General features: G+C 45.8%; 1 protein-coding gene across 2 annotated transcripts in view; it reads left to right on the plus strand.

Annotated features, from left to right (window-relative positions):
* Positions 1-19,544, plus strand: part of BTBD8 (BTB domain containing 8) — a 419,591-nt gene that overhangs the window by 187,838 nt on the left and 212,209 nt on the right. For both annotated transcript variants that reach the window (XM_078646322.1, XM_078646321.1), the window contains 4 exons: positions 7,746-7,842; positions 9,606-9,694; positions 14,304-14,406; positions 16,988-17,170. In XM_078646322.1, the coding sequence (XP_078502448.1) occupies positions 7,746-7,842; positions 9,606-9,694; positions 14,304-14,406; positions 16,988-17,170 (472 nt within the window). The remainder of the gene's footprint in view (positions 1-7,745; positions 7,843-9,605; positions 9,695-14,303; positions 14,407-16,987; positions 17,171-19,544) is intronic.

The following is a 19,544-nucleotide window of genomic DNA, read 5'->3' on the forward strand; positions in this document are numbered from 1 at the left end:
CTTGTTTACTCTTGGGTTATAGGTTGTTTAGTTTTTCGTTTTATAGATCTGACTTCAATGAAGATAACCTTTGATGCAAGACTAGGATTACAAAGAAGACATTTTGACATATCTCTTCTACAAGTTTCAATTCAGAAGGATCTGACTTCTATATTCTATCCTAGCTTAAGCATAGCAACTGAGAAGTACTTCTAATTTTCAAAGTGGTATGAACGAAGTGCACAAAACTGGCTGGCAGAAAACATTAGAGTTTCATTTTATATAAAAGTTATCTGATAGAGACATCTAGTTGCAGATTCCTCACCTTTGAACTTCCAGGCGTCAGGCTAGATCTGGGAGGTTTTCGTAGCAGTACACCTGTGTGCAGGTATGCGGTGGCGGTCGATTTCGTGTGACGCTGTCGGCATCATGTTAATTGTTGTTGTGATGTCCGCATCGTCAATATAACCGCCACTCCGACGCGCTGACGTCCGTTCTTTTCTTTCCGTGCCAGCCAGCAGCAGCCAGCACCGATCCGTTGAAGAGAGCTACCCCTATCATTTTTTGACAGACTTTTTTTGACTTTTGTCGACTCCTTTAGTGTGTTAGGATGTCAAGTAAGAAGACCTCGGGGTTCAAGCCGTGTGGCGCCTTTTACCGCACCATGTCGGTTACAGACCCCCATTTGGTTTGTCTTTGGTGCCTGGAATGCGACCATGACTCCAAGTCATGCTCCGACTTTCCAGGCCAAGGCGCCGAAGGCTTTGAGGGAGGGGTTCCTAAAGCTTGTCGCAGTCAAGCATCCGGCACCGCAGAGGTCGCCTCGCCTGTCTCAATCCCGTTCCCGGTCAATAAGGAAGGTCCGAACACCGCTCCAGCGATTCAAAGTCCTCTTTGTCAAAGTCAGGTAAGAGGCACCACAAAAAGCACAAGAAGTCGAAGCGTGCTTCAACATCGCCAGCCCGTCTCGTGACTCAGCGGAGGAACCTCGGCACTCAAGGCCCCGCTCAATGGAGTGGGTGCCTGGGTCGGCTCTGCGTTACTCTCCCTCTCCGGGGCAGGGAGTGACCCCCACCCAACTTAAGGAATTTTCTGACGCCATGTGCGTCATATTTGGGTGGCCTGACCCTGCCTGTGCGCCTTCGGGCCCCTCGTGCTCAGACAATGGAGGGGCTTATGTGGTACCTGTGCCGCTGGCTCCAACTCCTCCAAGCGGACCCGTTCTCAGGTCCGGACCAACGCTGATTGCAGCTCCACAGCGACTTTCCCCGGTGTCGCGTCCGGCGCGAGGTCCTCGCTGGCGCTCACCGGCGGTACCTCCCTGATCTTCATTCCTGAGGACATGGAGCCATTCGAGCGTCCACCGACGCCGAGACCAGTGCCGACGGAGCCGTACGGCTCATTGCCATTTTTCTGCCCTATTCTGAAGTGGTAGGAATGGAGGAAGAGGATTGGGAGGGGGAGCCGGATCCCTTGGAAATTTCGCCTCAGCAAGACCTGGACTGGTATGAGTAACTGGAGAGGTGTCCAGACAACTGGCGCCACCCAGATTCTGGCATGCTTTCCCCTCCTACCCTGGCTACGGAGGAGGGAGCAACTTTTGCCATGGTGGTTCGTCGGGCTGTGGAGGTCCTTGACCTGCAGCTTCCTACAGTGAGGATCAAGACAAATGTCTTAACAGAGGTCCTGCAGCTTGGGGTTTCGAGCTCGGAACCCCTACTGCCTTTTAATGAGGCCTTGACAGACTCTTGTGAATAGGACGATCGCCCGCCGCCATAGTCCCGCACGGGGGACCCACTTTTCCTCACGACTCACCCCACCCCCCAAAACTTGGTAGTCCAAGCTTCCATGTCCCAAGGCGCATTCCCTTCTGCACCCCTGGACAGGGAACCCAAGAGGCTGGAAAACCTCAGGAAGAAGGATTTCTCTTCCACTAGCCTAGCGCTGCGGTTGGTGGACACCGCTGCCTCTTGGGCCGTTACTCCCCTTCTCTCTGGGATACAGTTGCACAGGTGCTGCCCAGAGTCTTGGAGGAGGACCGGGCTCTACTCTCCCAAGCTATATCCGATGGGAGAGATGCGGCTAAATTCGCTATCCGATGTGGCTTGGACACGACGGACTCGCTAGGTAGAGAGATTTCCATGACGGTGGCTGTTCGTCACCACGCCTGGTTGAGAATGTCTGGTTTTTCGGGGGATTTCCAAGCCAATTTCATAAACATGCCCTTTGATGGCTCCAGTCTCTTCGAGACAAGGCGGATACTGCACTTGAGCACTTCAAGGACTCTCTTGTCATGGCCAAGTCCTTGGGCCTCACTACTGCCCCTAGGGCTTCATCCAGCTTTCACTCCTTTCATGGCTTCGGAAGGGGCTACCAGCCATGCCAACCTTATTCTGGCCAGAGGGCCCACAAGTTCAGCAACCTCTGTGGGCCGTAGACGCGGCTCACTCCGGCCTCGTGGGACTGGGAACCAGAAATCGAGCCAAGCCACCATCCTCCGCTGTAAAACACTCTCAGCCAGTTGGTGGCAGAATATGCCATCACTTCCACTACTGGCAAGCTTTCACATCTGACAGATGGGTGCTGCAAATAGTCCAAAGGGTCTACTCCCTTCTGTTCGAGACAAGACCCTCCTTCTATGGCTCCAGCATACGATCGGCTGATGGAGGATCACCTTGACTTGCTTCACGAGGAAGTCAATGCTCTCTTGGCCAAGGGAGCTATAGAGACAGTTCCCGGGCCCGAAGTAGGCAGTAATTGCTACTCTCGCTACTTCCTGGTCCCCAAGAAGCCTGGAGGCCTTCGTCCTATCCTAGATCTCAGAACCCTCAATGTCTTTCTCTAGAAGGAGAAATTCAGAATGCTCACCCTTGCTTAGGTCCTGTCTGCCCTGGACCTAGGAGACTGGGTAGTAGCGCTAAACTTGCAGGATGCCTACTTTCATGTCCCCATCCTGCCGGCCCATCGTCGCTACCTGTGGTTCATGGTGGGCCACAAGCAATTTCAGTTCACGGTGCTTCCCTTCGGCCTCACCAGTGGCCCTTGGGTGCTCACAAAAGTGATGGCGGTGGTTGCAGCTCATCTGCGGAGATCTAGGGTCCCACTCTTCACCTAGCTCGACGACTGGTTGTTGAAGGCGGGCTCGCTCCAAGCAGTTCTCTTCCACCTCCAGACGACGGCGAACCTCTTGCTTTCGCTGGGGTTCACTATCAATGTGCTGAAGTCACACCCGACTCCCTCTCAGTCGCTTATTTTCATTGGGGCAGTTCTGGACATGGTGCAGTTGCCTGCCTATCCTCTTGAGCGGCAAGTCCAGGATATTCAGGCTAGGATACCGATGTTTCAGCCTCTATCCTGAGTTCCAGTGAGACTGACGCTAAGGCTGTTGGGCCTCATGGCCTCCTGCATCCTGCTAGTGACCTATGCAAGGTGGCACATGCGGGCTCTGCAGTGGGACTTTAAGTTCCAATGGGCACTGAATCAAAGAAATTTCACTGACATGGTCCAGATTTCAGAGGGAACTGTGAAAGATCTGCAGTGGTGGCTGAAGGACCATGAGTGGTTCAACGGCAGACCCCTCTCCCTTCCCCACCCAGATCTCACAGTAGTGACAGACGCGTCTCTTCTGGGCTGGGGTGGTCATCTGGGGGAGGTGGAGATCAGAGGACTCTGGTCTCCGGCAGAAACCAAGCTCCGTATCAAGCTGCTGGAGCTATGGGTGATCCGACTGGCACTAAAAGCCTTTTTGCCATCCAAAAAGGGAAGGCTTGTTCAAGTGTTCACAGACAGCACTACCGTAATGTGATACTGCAACAAACAGGGTGGGTGGAGTCATGGACCATCTGTCAAGAGACCCTGCGTCTCTGGACTTGGTTGTAACATCAGGGCATTTCCCTGGTGGTTCAACACCAGGCGGGTTCTCTGAATTCCAGGGCAGATGAGCTCAGCCGAAGGTGCCTTGCAGATCACAGATGGCGTCTTCATCCAGAGGTGGCACAAGGTCTCCTCCAAAGAGAACACGCAATTTCAGCTGTTTTGCACGTTGGAGTTTCCAAGGCGGAACTCGCTCGGTGACGCTTTTCATTGCGAGTCGATGTCAGGCCTCCTATACGCCTTTCCGCCCATACCTCTTCTGCTCAGAGTGCTCAAGAAGATCAGGAGCAACCGGGCACAAGTCATTCTTGTGGCTCCGGACTGGGCATGGAGAGTGTGGTATCCCGAGCTTCTGGACTTGAGCATCGAGCCTCCATTCAGGCTGACCCCTTTAAGAGAATCTTCTGTCGCAGCATCAGGGGAGGGTCCTCCACCCAAACCTGTCCACTTTCCGCCTCCTTGCGTGGAGATTGAGTGGCGACTGTTTACAGCTTTTGACCTTCTTCCTTAAGTCTGTGGGGTGATCTTGGCAGCCAGGCGTACCTCTACTAAATCAGCATACGCCTGTTGATGGAACAAATGTTGTAAATATTGTACAGATCAGTCTGCTGACCCTCATCTACTCCCTTATCTGAAGTCCTGCTCTTCATACTTTCTTTGGCTGGGCAGGGCTCTGCTCTGGGCATCATGAAGGGCTACCTTCTAGACCTTTCTTCTTTTCTTCGGCTGCCTGATCAGCCATCTTTGTTCAAATCGCCAATAGTGCAGAGATTTTTGAAGGGGCTATCCCATTTGATTTCTTCCTTCACCTTTTATCTTGCCACAGTGGGACCTTAATTTGGTGCTCACCTTCTTGATATGTGCACCGTTTGAGCTGCTGCATAACTGACTTCTGCAGTTACTCACCATTAAGACAGCTTTTTTGGAGTCAATAACCTCTGCCAGGAGAGTCCCCTAACTACAGGCACTTTCATTAAAGCCTCCGTACCTGACGACCTTTCCGGAAAAGGTAGTACCCTGTACTAGAGCATCTTTTCTTCCTAAGTTGGTAACACCCTTCCATCTGGGACAGTCAGTTACCCTGCCCACCTTCTATGAGCCCCCGCACCCTTCCAAGGAAGCGGAACTTCTTCACTGTCTGGACAGAATCAGAGCGTTGTCATTCTACTTTGATCGAACAAAAGAGTGGACAACCAACTCTTTATAGGGTACGTGGGCGCAAAACGAGGCTGTGTTATGCAGAAGAGAACTATCTCCCAATAGGCCATCCTCTGCATAAAAATGTGTTACAACTTAGCAAAGAAAGAGCCTCCTGAAGTGCTTGGGGCCCATTCCACCAGGGCGAAAGCGGCCACCACGTCTCTCCAGCATGGCGTTCCCTGCCAAGCTGCCACGTGGATATCTCTGCACATGTTCACCAGCTACTACTGCCTGGACTCCCAGATTCCCAGAGAGGGCCTTTTTGGTCGCTCTGTTTTTCAGGATTTTCTGGTCAGAACCGTTCTGTAGTGTAGTTCCTATATTCCCAATAGGCTCTGCGCGTTGGAATAATATATCCTGACTGAGGTCGACTAGGTCTCTATCGAATATATTAAACTTAATTGTGAGTGCCAGCTAGCTCAGAGGTCACTAGAAACTTTCTGAAATACACAAGAAGGGATTCGTTTCGGACAACCGCATAAACATGACAACTTTGTTTCCCCCAAAATAAACGTATCTTCAGAGTCGTGGAAACAATAGATAGATATTTTACTCAGTCAATCGTGCATGCTTCGTTTCATCAGAGGTGCAGAGAAATGGAGACAGGCGTTTTCAATAGAAGGATTTATTGAACAGTCTTTTTTCTCATGCAAAAGAAATGAACTGCTACAATCGTAATGCAAGCTGCAAAGTCTAACGCGTGCAGCGAGGATAGTATTATAAAATAATACTGTAAAAGCATTGTATGGTTTCTAAACCATAGATCAATACATACATAAATAACAATGGCTAAAAGTACTCAACTGGTGCTTCTAAAATACGCCTACCCCAATGTACCTAACCTAAGTCTTGTAAGATGGAAGAAGTAAGTCTGGTGTAGCATAGGTAAGGTAATACTTTATTGTACAGTTAATAAAAACCATTACAAAAACCATCAGCAGTAAAAAAGGAAAGTATTAAAAATATTTATAGCAGCATAGATGATGGAGTTATTCGATTTAAGCTATGTTACAAAGTGCAGTTTAAATAAGGTTAAAAAGAACGGAGTGTCCGTCTGCCATTTAGGTGCTCGTATCCTTCTAGGGAGAGGGTTTCTTTTGTCAGTCCCGGCCCTCGTTCCTATACAAAGTTAGGTATTGCAGTGCCTATTCCTTTTTGAAAGACTGGCTGGCCATTACCCTGAATGTTCATAACTTTTAGTTATAGTATGCCAGTGGTTTAATTCAGTTTAAGTCTCTGAGCTGTCTTGATGTTTTGGCACTCGCAATATTGAGGGTGTGCTGTCCTTGTCCGTTTGTTCTTTCTTTGTGTTGAATCTGCTTTCTACAACTTTGAGGTATTTTACCAGTCGGCAAGCCATTTGAACTTCGTCGCCTCTGAAGCAAGCCAGAGTTGCTTGTCTACACGTCCTGATTCCTTTTTTATGGTGTAGCATAGGTTTAGTTTGTTTGCCAAGAATCTATCCAAGATTTCCCTTCGGGTCTAATCAGCTCCATACCTTGGTTTAGAATGAAGGAGGTCAGTTATCTCTTGTCTCGGGACTCGATTTCCCAACATCCTGCAAGGGGAGCTTGGAAACACTGGAGCTGGATTCTCGGCGAGAGAAAGGACAGCTTCTCGATCAGTGCATCAGCTGGAGGGTCAGCTTCCTTCGGCACTTGCTATAGCGAGCTGCGCCGGGCAAGTAGATAGTCGAGCTGCGCCGAACCACCATGTCCTTGCTAGAGCAAGTGAAGGCATATTTATACCTTGAAGGTGCCTAGCTTGACATAAAGTCGGGCATAGTAACGTCAGAAAAGAACCCCAAGGGAATGGAAGTTCTTTGTAAACTCCATGAGTTCTTGGACAAATCAATATTCAAGCAAGGGGATGTCCCTGACTGCTTAAGCCGATTTTCCAAGAAATCGTTGTGACTTTTTGGTACGAGTGGAAGTAGCCATGCCTGTATTTTGAGTGCATGGGCTATGTCTAAATATGGGTATGATTTCTATGCCTATATTAGGGCAATTTGAATTGTACCTATATAAGGGCATGAATCGGGAAAATTGAGCTTGGATCCTAAATAAACGCCATACAACAGTTCTGCTGTTCCTCCTCCGAGGATGGTATTGTTTGTGTATCTGTTCAAAGAAGGTAAGAAATCTGCTGCTAGATGTCTCTATCAGATGAGCAAGTTACTTACCTTCGGTAACGCCTTATCTGCTAGAGACATAATCTAACTGCAGATTCCTTACCAACCTACCCATCCTCTCCGCAATGCGGAATTGGCTTTGTGTCAGGGATGTTTCCCTTCAGGGCCCAAGCTGTTAATTTTTTAACACATCATGGTCAGTTACTTCATGGCTCCGCGCTTCTGACGTGGAAAGTCATGAAAAGTACTGACGTCAGCTCGCCGAAGTGGTGCTTATATTGACGACGTGGACAACACGGCAAACATAACGCCAGCTACCAGCCGGCAGGGGTACTGCTACGAAAAATCTTCTTGATCCATCCTGACGTCTGGAAGTTCAAAGGTAAGGAATTTGCGGCTAGCTCATGTCTCTACCAGATAAGGCGTTACCGAAGATAAGTAACTTGTCCTTTAAGCGCTTTGAATAACATGGAATGCATTACTCTTCTGGCTGTTGCTCCGAAGCATTATCTTTTTTAATGGCTACTCTGACAAATTATTGAACCATGTTCCTTTCTTTTAGTCAAATTCTTTGTATAGCTGATATGTATGGATTGGAAGGACTGAAAGAAGTCGCCATGTATGTCCTAAAGAGAGACCTCTGCAAATTTTTCCATAAGGTGAGTTTGTGAATGATTGCGACAATTTTTTGTATTGCTTTTCATTTCCTTCACCCGTATCTTGCCCTGTAGTGTGTATTTTTTCTAGTCCCTAGAGGTTCATGCAACTGTTGTGCCCGTTTTATTTGGGACCTTCTAGCTGATGTGTGTGGCTTCTTCCAGTTATGGATTTCTAGTCAAAAAGGCTCGATTGTCATCGCCGCGTGAAACGGTCATACCCTCACGGCTCAGACTGGTCCAACTCAAAGTGTTACAGCTCACATATCACAATAGAACGACACCCTATGCAATAGGGAAAGCTCAACACCAATACTGTTTACGGAAATGTGGGGAGGAGGGTACATTTTTTCACACCTTCTGGGACTGTCCCCATATCGCAGCGTACTGGGCTAAGGTAATGCGCACCATATCGCAGACTGTGGAAATCTCTATACTGCCAGAACCAAGATGCTGTCTGTTAAATGTGTGGGAGCCCAATGACCTCACCCACCAAGAGCAGGATTGGGCAATGCTAGGTATGACATTCGCTAAGCGCAATATTGCTATGTTGTGGGGGTCTGATGAAACGCCTACGCTCCGGAAATGGTGCAAGGATATGGACGAGGCAATGGTGGCCGAAAAGGCGTTTTTTATCCACCGTGGTTGTCCCCGAAAATGGGAGAAGGTATGAGGAGCATGGAACAAGTTTAGAGTATATATCTGTGACCCACCTGAACTCAAAGCAGATGATGTATCCTCATAGCATGACCGTGATGTCGGAGGGGTTGGGATGAGGGCCAAATGTACTGTTCGTTCCAAACTGTTGATGTGGGAATGTGTAGCGTTGCTTTAATTCATAGCTCTAATTGCAGCCACTCATGAATATCTTCTGAATGTATTTTTTGCCCTGATTTTCAAATCAATAAAAAGTTTTTTTTTAAATTTAAAAAAAGGCTTGATTGTGAAAAGCTACTCCTTTCGTGTATGGCTTAAATATTTTAAAGAAGGCTAAATACCACCTACAATACAAACTATTAGTTTTAAAAAGGAAATTGTTTTGAAATTGACAAGAGGATTTCTGTACCTCCTATGTAATATTTCCGCCTTGCTTATTTCTAGCTAAATAAGGCCTATTAAAATCTATTGGCAATGTTTGGCGTACTTTTGTATTTTTCAAAACTTCCAACCACAGTGAACCAAGAGTCTGCCACTAAATAGGTCTATTCCTTTTTTAAACAACTGCTATGTACATTATGCTCTCACCTTTGCCATATTTCCAAATCTGAATTCACTTATTTGTTGTTGTGTGGCAACCATGCTTTGGAATTCTATAACCACTGACCACCCTGTCATCGTCTCCTTCTCCCTTATTTTATTTGATTGATTTTACGCTGGATTTTTATTTACATAGGGTGGTCCTGGTCCCGCATAGCAATGCACTGCTTTACATAGGTGAAGAAATTGCATGCTGAGACATGTGAGTGATAGCTGCATGGACAGATATGTATAGAAGCAAAGGGGAATACAATACATAATTAAGACACAGAGCACATATTGCTCTCTTCACAACATGTGTGTTCTTCATTTTAATCTTTTCTTAGCAAAGAAAACCTGTTTCTGTTGTTCCAAATAATGACAGATATTGGCCTATTAGGTAACTCTTGCATATTGCTTTGATAGTTTAAAGAATACCTATGAATTATGTAGCATTGGAGAAAAGATGTCAGCGTACTACATTGTTCTCTTTGATGTAACATCTAAATACAATTTTCTGTCACTTCCAGCCAGTCGCTGGGATGCAGCAATCTGTCCCAGAATGTCTGAGGATTGCTCATTCGCTGGGCATTGAGAGCCTTCATGGGTCGTGCATGAGGTAACTGAGCTGCGAGTTATTTTACAATTGTCTCAATGTACTCTTTTTCTCTATTGTCTGTTTGTACTATCCAGTAGCTTCAATCCCTATTTGAAGTAAAGCATCCTTACAACACTATGCAAAGCCCACCAGAATAAGGGAACCTGGACGCTGTTGTCTGTAAAAGGGGTTGGGTTTAAGAATGTTGCTATTTACAATCTCGAAATATCAACCATATAAAGGTGAAAGGAAACATCAGCGATTAGGAAACGTGATGGATGTATGAATCTAATTTTATTTATTTTTTAGCTTAGACACATGGCGGCTTATTTGACAGCGAGAAACCTAGGCATTCGGTGAATAGAGGGTTGAACACAACCGTCGGGAAATCAATTAATGAGAAAGGGCGTGCCAAGTCTCAAATGGTATCAGAAATGTATGATTTAACTGCCAAGTTACAAGGTGTAAGACAATGTGATCCGTATATATTTTTCTAAATAAATCATACGATCCTCGTTACCTCAGAGTATGTTTTATGCTGGATATTAACATGCTAATACAAGAGCGATCTTGATCATACTGACCCAGGAGAGGACCCGAGGATAAAAGCAATATTTTTTTTTGTCTTACACTATATGGATATAATAGCAAATATTAGATGTATGGTTCCCCTAGAAGTGCTCCTTTCTCTTAATAAAGATGGGTACAGTATATGTACAGTACAGGGCAATATTCAATGATGTATTATTAATTACGATTACTCCCGCGCCGCCGCGTGAGTAATCGTAGCAGGGAAAGTATTGCCGGGGTGTAATGGAGCTGCCTGCTCGTGTTTCGGAGGGGATTGACCAGAAGCAATTCAAGAATGCATTCATTTTCAAATGGTTACACAGTTCCACTAATAAACTGTAGTTAAGCATTTTAGTTGGCATTATGGCCATAAACCCTTTTGCGGGAGTCGGTGCAGAATTTATAATACGTGCTTTAGCCGAAATGCGGTTTTCACAAGTAAAACAAACGCTGATGCGTTTTCTGTGGAGTTTTTATCAGTTTTCCAAATAATATTTAGCAACATCATCTTTAAAATGGATGCCGGGTTCTGCGGCGCGCGCTCTCTTATCCGGCCGATCGACCCTTATCGCTTATTGGGCAGACTGGCGCTGCTGTAGGCCGCGCGCTCCTCCCTCGGTGCACCCCGCCTGCTTTGCTTTCCTATCACACTGCACTTCTCAAGGTCCCATATTTTGTACTTCATCTTTAAAATGGATGCCGGGTTCTCCGGCGCGCGCTCTCTTATCCGGTCGATCAACCCTTATCGCTTATTGGGCAGACAGGCGCTGCTGTAGGCCGCGCGCTCCTCCCTCGGTGCACCCCGGCTGCTTTGCTTTGCTATCACACTGCGCTTCTTAAGGTCCCATATTTTGTACTTCATCTTTAAAATGGATGCCGGGTTCGGCGGCGCGCGCTCTCTTATCTGGCCGATCGACCCTTATCGCTTATTGGGCAGACAGGCGCTGCTGTATGCCGCGCACTCCTCCCTTGGTGCACCCCGGCTGCTTTGCTTTCCTATCACACTGCGCTTCTCAAGGTACCATATTTTGTCACATTCAACCTTGCGTGTCAGCAAATATTCTCGCTTAGGAGAAACCTTTGTGGTAAGCAGTGAAGGATGTGAATTCTAATAGTGAACGGAGGCTGTCTGTAACAATCTGGAAGCTGTCCCCGAGATAAAGAAAACTTTTATTGAAAATGTATCTCAGGACGCAAGAGTGTTTTTAATGTGCACTTGAAAGTGTGAAATACCCAAAAGCAAACAAATCATAGGTTTTCATGTTAAGAACATATATATTCAATATTATGTGTGTTGGGCTGTGTGTGTGTGTGTGTGTGTGTGTCTCTCTGTGTGTGTGTGGCTCGCTGTGTGTGTGGCGCTCTCTCTGTGTGTGTGTGTGTGTGTGGCTCTGTGTGTGTGGCTCTCTGTGTGTGTGGCTCGGTGTGTGTGTGTGTGTGTGGCTCTGTGTGTGTGTGGCTCTCTGTGTGTGTGGCTCTGTGTGTGTGTGTGTGTCTCTCTGTGTGTGTGTGGCTCGCTGTGTGTGTGGCGCTCTCTCTGTGTGTGTGTGTGTGGCTCTCTGTGTGTGTGGCTCTCTGTGTGTGTGGCTCGGTGTGTGTGTGTGTGTGTGTGTGGCTCTGTGTGTGTGTGTGTGTGTGGCTCTCTGTGTGTGTGGCTCTGTGTGTGTGTGTGTTGGGCTCTGTGTGTGTGGCTCTGTGTGTGTGTGGCTCTGTCTGTGTGTGTGTGTTGGGCTCTGTCTGTGTGTGGCTGTGGCTCTGTCTGTGTGTGTGGGTGCAAATGCAATAGGTCTCGCATTTGCGAAAGATTAAGCTGTGAGTAACAGTGGCTTCAGTTGGAGTAAAAATAAGTACCTGGCATGACACATGGGGACATGGGTGGCAAGTAGAGGTGCTGGACTGCTGTTTGCTCCTCCAGTGCACTCACACCTTATTCACATGGGCTGCCTTAATTTAGCCAATATATTCCAGTCCTTTTCGAATGTCGCTCACCCCTCTGTGGTTTGCGACCACAAAAGTAGTCACAAACCATTGCTACATACCCTTGTGAGTTGCAAGGCGCAAGTGGACTCCACTTTGTTCTCCCTTTTCCTTGCGAGTCACACACACTTGTAATGTTGACATAGTAAGTTGCAAATCTGTTTGTGCCTTGTATATAGAGAATGCGGGTTTTACACTTGCAAACCTCGCAATTTTGTGCACCTCAGGCTTTGTAATGGCAAAACTATTTTCAAATCAGGTCAGCTTTTTCAATTGGATATAGCAGGCCTCAATTGAAGTTCTGGTTTCGCCAGTACAACAAATTGTGTGGTCCTGAGCGAATTACTACATCCCCCTCAGCCTTATTTATGCTATACTGAAGAAAGAACAGACTAATCCTCTCCTCCAGGTCCTGACATAGAATTTTGAAATGCACCTGTGAGTGGTCAGTAAGTGTTGGTAAAGCGACACAGACATCTCAGATAATTCTATTTTAATAGTAAAGGTACACATAAATACATGTAAAACATTTAGGGGTTAGCTCCCAGCTGAGGAGGACAACCCCTTGGGTAAATATTTAGGGGTAGATTCCGATCTCACTCGGTAGGCCTACGAATCTGATTTGGTTTTAACGGATCCGATTCGTAGCCCTTTTTCCCAACAGATTCGTACACTGGTTCAAACAACCAAGTATGATGCGAAGTTCGCATACACGTCAAGCGAATCGTCTCCCAACCCGATCCAGTCCGTACGACTCCTACGCAGACGCTTCGTACAGCTCTATAGGCTGTTTCTGAGTGAGCAAGTACGATGCACGATTCGGACAGCCTTCACGATTTGGTATGCCCAGATCGAAAAAGATGCAGGAATCGTTCTTTTGGGGTCCGTAGCAGCCCCACCTTCACCTGGAGTCCTCCGATTCAGACCAGTGCGGGTACTCATGGGTCCCCCCCTTCCCATGCATGCACAGTGTGCTGGGCACCATGGGGTGCCCGCCATAGGGTGTACGCTTTTCCCCACCCACCTCTTTTTGCTATGGGAGCCTGTGCACGGGTCCAGTATACAGACTCCCATAGAGTTCAATGGGAGTCCGCGCGAACCGAGAATGTAAGCATAAGAATGCATCGTACTCGCTCATTCAGACTCCAGTTGCACAAATCACTCGTAAAGCCCTACGGATGTGAGTCGTACGTAGGGCTTTACTAGCGAGAGCGGAATCAGGCCCTTAGTGTGACAAACATTTATGCAACAATTGATGTCGCTATTCTTCTAAGAAATATGTGAGTTAACTAATGTATGTATTTTGCCAAATTGCACATTGATAGCAATTTCTTGAGAAAATAAGATAGGTTGTTTGGTGGATGGCCTTGGTTATGAAGAATTGAGTCTACCCTTCATATAACTAAAACAATGTGGAGGTTAAAACATGTACATATGCTGGAGCGGATAGCTTTACTTAGTAATGTAAGCCTTTTTTATTTTGAGATCTCTTACCTGCTTAGCATCTAGTTCTGTGGAAAGCACCATTTGTCTCTGTTTTGAAATTTCTGTTACTCGAGATCTTCTTCATAAGCTCATAAATTAGGAAACCTTATTCCTTGTGTACCTGTGTCAAGGAATGTGCTGAGACTGAAAATAAGGGCAATTGAGTGAGCAAATCAAGCACGACCATTATATTTTCTCATTTAGTTAGTATTGATGTTCTCTAATTCAGCAGTTAGATCGTGATTAAAGCTGGAGTAAATAGAGCTTATACTTAAGGGTATTGTTTAGCAATGGGGAGAATGGTGGTTATAGTGATAAACCCGGCACCAAGTTGGTCAAAGCTAATATCGACTTGAAAGGGGGGCTGACCAAGATAGAAGAGTAGGAGGAGGCATTACTATAAAATAATCGTGAAAAATCATATTTTCAATGAATGCTTTTTATTTAGAGGGGCTGATGGGCAGGGTGTTTTTCAGTGCCCAGATAGAATATTTTGCCGATGGGGTAAATGTATCATATGTTTGTTGCCTGTCTGCCTTTTTCATTGATATTGTCTGGTGAAGAGTTTTTCAGTGGCTCCAAACGTGTCATTTATTAGATGGATTGTGAAACACTTTGGAAAAAGTTGGTGTGAGAGAAGCTTTGCAAATTTACCCGTTGACCTACAGAGAGACTGCCTTACAGCACTGATTCAGTCATTGGTAAGTACAGAGCACTGAATGTGTGTATTTTTGTCTTTTATATTGCAATCTGGCATTTTGTTCTTGCATTAAAAAAACAAAAAAACTTTCTAGTATAACTCTGTGGTATCTCTCGATTGTGTCTCTTTCCAAACACTTAAATGTATTATACTGTATGCCCCGGATAGACCACGAGGAAAGGGAAGGGATCTTAAGAAGCGATTGGCAATGAAAGAATAAGGGCGGAGCTTGGCCATGCCTCAACATGGCTGTTTCCAGATGGAGCTCTGGAGACTCAGCCTTAATAGGGCCTGCGGCCTGTAAAGGAGGTGCTGCTTATCTAGATTTAGCCATGACCAGAGGAAACCCAGGGGCACATAGAATGAGATGCTACGCTGCCCTTTGCCTCTAACAGTTCCTGCTCGACAGTTGTAGGCAGTGTGGACTTCCTTCTCTTTGGAATAGATGCTTTGCGCTGCATGAGGAATGCAAGCCTGTCATATGCTGGAATACTCGCCATGACCTAACTAGTGCCGACTAAGACTGGTCAGTAAACCTGATTTGTGAATCCTCCCTTGGTACTTTGTTCCATTTTTCGCAGCAGCATCCCAACCGACTGGGCTTCAACGCCATGTGTTGTCACTCGCGTTTTGCACATGGGCTACTGAGGAAACGGGGAGAAAGTCAGATAAATCGTATATTATCCAATACATCTCTACCATTCTGTGGACAAGTTTGTTCGTTTGACTGAATACTAAAACTAAGCAAGTAAGAGTACTAAAAAAAATAGTGGTTTGCACAAACAACTGAGAATGAACAATCTTCGCCACACAGCGTAGCTTTGTCCCATGGACTCCAATATTATTCTAATTTATGACCACTTACCACTAAGGCCCTATAAAACTGTGTGGAATGGTATCTCAGAATAAACATTGCTTGACCTTCCAGATCTTGTCAGTGCTTTGGGCCTCATTCCAAGTGAACTAGGAAAGAGTGAGGTATTTTTGCCTCAGATTAATGCCAACACCTTGGTTTGTTATGGAAATAAACAAGGACCCCCTGAGTGGGATAAATTTCCTGAGTCAGGGTAAAGCAAATTGAAGCAAAGGTAAAAACCCAGGCAAATTATAATAGAGTATCTGGCAAAGTAAAATACAATAAGAGAGAAAAAAAGAGAGAAAAAACACAAGGAGAGAAAGAAAACAACAACGTGTTATGATAGCATAAGGAATTTAATTATACTTATAAAAATTGATATGAACATATTCAATGATACAAATTTTTCTAAAATTCTTTAAAAGAAGAACAATTTTTCTGTCAAGTTGATGTACAATATTCAGGGAAACATTAAAGCATTGGTAGTTCCCAGAACTGGTAGAAGAAGCTGATGTCTGTCAACGCGTTTCGACACATACAATATGTCTTCATCAGGACAATTTCAGCAAAATTCTAAAATTAAACAAATAGTGTTTTAGATAGCTATCCTTGTGTTTAATTTGATTAGTTTTGATATACCGCTTAGGGAAGGACATATGTACTAATTTAATGAAATATTTACACTAGATACAATGATCATATACAATTTATAAACCAATATAAACATTTAAGTATAATTAAATTCCTTATGCTATCATAACACGTTGTTGTTTTCTTTCTCTCCTTGTGTTTTTTCTCTCTTTTTTTCTCTCTTATTGTATTTTACTTTGCCAGATACTCTATTATAATTTGCCTGGGTTTTTACCTTTGCTTCAAAACACCTTGGTTTGTGGCATTTACTAGCATTTTACTAGCTGCAGTAATTGTTTTCTTTTTTGAGCTTTCCATTGGAAAATGAGGCAATGCTTACAGACTTGAGTTCCCTACACCGAATTCCACCTGTTTTGGAATTTACCGCATGCATTTCTCCTGGTAACTTTCAGCAGGCTTGATCTGCTGAAATGTGATAGGGTGTGGTATGTAACTCAGATTAACAGAATTTGAATCCCTGCACAAGCAGGGAACAGAATTTATCCCCCTCCCCATTGTGAAATCTGGCCTTTTGTATCATATAGGCCCCGTTATGATTGAACCGAAGGAGGGTGGATTATTTATCACACCTGGTAAAATTTGACACAGCAGGGATTATCAAGTGTGATAAACAGTACCTATTGCAATTATTGCCTAAAAATGGAGCCTAGCTGGCACATTTATTTTTTCCACCACAAAATGTACACAGGTGTAACCTAAAAAAGACCTGATGGAAACGACAGGGGTGTTTGATGCTTACTGCACAGGTCGTAGTTCCAACATGTGCCTTTGCGGGAGTTACTGCGCAAGCCGTCATCGCCTCCAAAGAATAAGCTTTGAGTGCTCTACCACCTTACTCTTTGGAATATGTAGTGTAATGGCTTCTAATATGTAGTGTTGTTCTCCCCAACAATGTATACGTTTCATTATTCTTGCTGAAGCTGAATATTTTATTGGTAATCATGTATGATGTGGTGTTTTACTACCCCACTTTTAAAACACTTAAGTATTTCAGACAGAAGACATTTCAAGCTCTCTCCTTCAGTAGCATCGTTATTTTTCCATGTTTACAATTACTTTCCTTTTATACCTCCAGAACCAGAAAAATGCAGCATTTCTTTTGATGGAAAGTGACAAGTTAATCAGCAGTCTTCCAGGAGTAAAATGGGCAGAAACAGCTCTTACTATGGCTTCGCAACTCCAAGAAGAATGTATCGTCTTTATTGTTGCCAACTTTTCTCAAGTTATAAAAAGTGAAAGCTTTTATAATTTGTTACAGGTAAGTTGATAATGCTGTGATCGCTTTGTAAAATGGGATTCTCATTGTGCTGCAACATAAATATTGCTCTTTTAAAAAATACATATATTTATGAATTTTAAACGTATGATCGAACATCGACACACAAATACAAAAAGCTGAAGTGGCGCTCACCGCCCCCCCTCCACCACCAACATGATGGAAAAAACATAATATACCGAATATCAGATATGAAGTCTTTCACCATGGGACACGATGTCGAGGCAGATCATAAATATGCCTCTTAATGCTGTAAAGTTACTGTTTCTTGTAATGTTTGTTTTGCAAAAAACTGTTCTGTTTTAAATTATGGAACAATTCTGTTTATTAAAGCTGATTCTTGACAATACACAGCCAGTCGCCCACAACCCAGGGGGTTGGCAGCGGTCAATGAAACATATAGCTTACTTATCACAGCTTTTTTGCCTACAACCCTGGGGTCGGCCATAGAAGATGGAGTAGTGTTCCAGTGTCCCCGCACCCCTGCCACAATTCTTTCGAACGCCCTGCATTCCATTTTTGAATTCTCTCTGGGGTCAGGTACCAGTAAGACAATGTTATATGCAGTTTCGGTTTTGGCCATATGATGTGCTGTGAGGTGTACTCTGTAAAAGATAGCCTCTCACTCTGTGGAAGAAAGAACTCTCCCCAGCTCCGCCTACCATCTCAATTGCCCATTAGATTTAGTCGGTGAAAACTCCTTGCCCTGCACTGCATATAGTTCAGTATTGAGGCGTTTATTGCCAGTTTTAAGCATTATCCATTTTCTCAAAAGGGATCAAAGGCCGCCCTACCCCTTGCCTATTCTCTGGTCCTGTCAGCCAGTGTCACCATTGTAAATATTGTATGTGGTCAGAGTATGTTAAGGAATAATCAGCTTTTAGCTGGTCAAAGGGAATGAACCCCTAGCGTCGAAGAGGCAACCCACTCGCTTACATCCCCCTTCTCGCCATCGCCAAAACATTTCTGGTTCCATCCCTGGGATGAAGTCTGGGTGAACTAGAATCAGGGTCATGGAGGTAGGGAAGGTTGTGAGGCCTGCCCTAAGTCCTACAGAGTCCCATATTTTGAATGTGGAGCTTGTCACCGTGAGGAGTGGAAGCCTGTTAGACCTGAAGGCCCTTTGGGTGGTCCCTCCTATTATTTATTTATTTTGTCCCTTTTTGCCTCCTAGTACTTTTCATTTTTTTTTATGTCCACTGAAACTTTTTGGTGTTGTCATAGGGGGTGGGTGCTACCTTACCCCCATAATTTTATTGAGGCCTAGGTGTCCCTTATAAAGATGAAAATTTAGTCACACAAAATGGTGGCTGGTAACTGCCACAACTGATTACCTCAGGGACTGGCCCATAGACTTATATGTTGGATCTAGAACCTTCTGGCCTGTTCTGGACACTTGGGACTAGGGGTATAAAAGGCCAACTTGAGGGCGGCCATTTTGTCATACAGAGAGCCAGTGGGAGTACAGGCTGTGGCGCCAGGGGGGTAGGACACTCAGAGGGTTGACTTCTTTTTAAGGGTATCCTCATTACTGCTGTCACCGCTCCCCTTTCCTGCAGACCTGGCCCTGCTTAGATTGCGCTCCTGATGTCCCTGGAAACAAGGTCCTCACAAGTCAAAAAGGACTAACCCCTAGCCCGGGGTGAACTTGAGAGACTATAGGGGAGTGAGCTGAGTGGAAGTTCTGCCCCGCTGTCCAGTGAGCGAGAACTGACCAAGAACTTTTGGAAGCCCTGCAAGGGTAGAGAAAGGACAGAGAGAACTGGTCACCCCTCTCCCCAACCATATCCCGCCCACGCTGGTCCCATCTGTCCTCCCCTCACCTGTGCTTAGAAGCGCTACCGGGTGGTTGTCTTCCACTCGTAAAAACCTGGTGGAAGGTAGCGGGGCCGCCGTGGTGTGAGCTGCCTGTCCCGCAGCCCTAATCCTGGTAGCGTAGCCAGGGACGGTGGTAGTTCCTGATTGTGGAGGTGGGGAAGGAACTAGTGACGGAGAGGCCCGGACGCCGCTGGCCGCTCTGAAGGAAAGGCGGAGTAAGTGGCCGGGGGAAGCTGGGAAGGCACGGTTCTGTGCAGGCCCTGTAGGGTGTCAACTAATCTCCAAAAGGGGCGGAGTGGCGTCAGGAAAGTCGCGGCGTACGCGCAGGACCGGAGGAGGGCCGCTGGTTGCCTGAGGGCAGCTTCGCTTTAGAGCCGCTGGTCTCCCGCACCTGCCCACTGACGCATCTCTCAAAGAAGACGACGGAAGCGGTGTGAGGAAAAGCTTTGTCGAGGTGAATACCGCGGCACCACTGTACCAGCGCGACCTCCCCTCGGTGTAGGCTCTGTGGTAGATCGGCCTGACCTGCGAGGGAGGC

This window comes from Lissotriton helveticus, chromosome 1_1 (genome assembly GCF_964261635.1).
Source record: "Lissotriton helveticus chromosome 1_1, aLisHel1.1, whole genome shotgun sequence".
Classification (NCBI taxonomy): domain Eukaryota; kingdom Metazoa; phylum Chordata; class Amphibia; order Caudata; family Salamandridae; genus Lissotriton; species Lissotriton helveticus.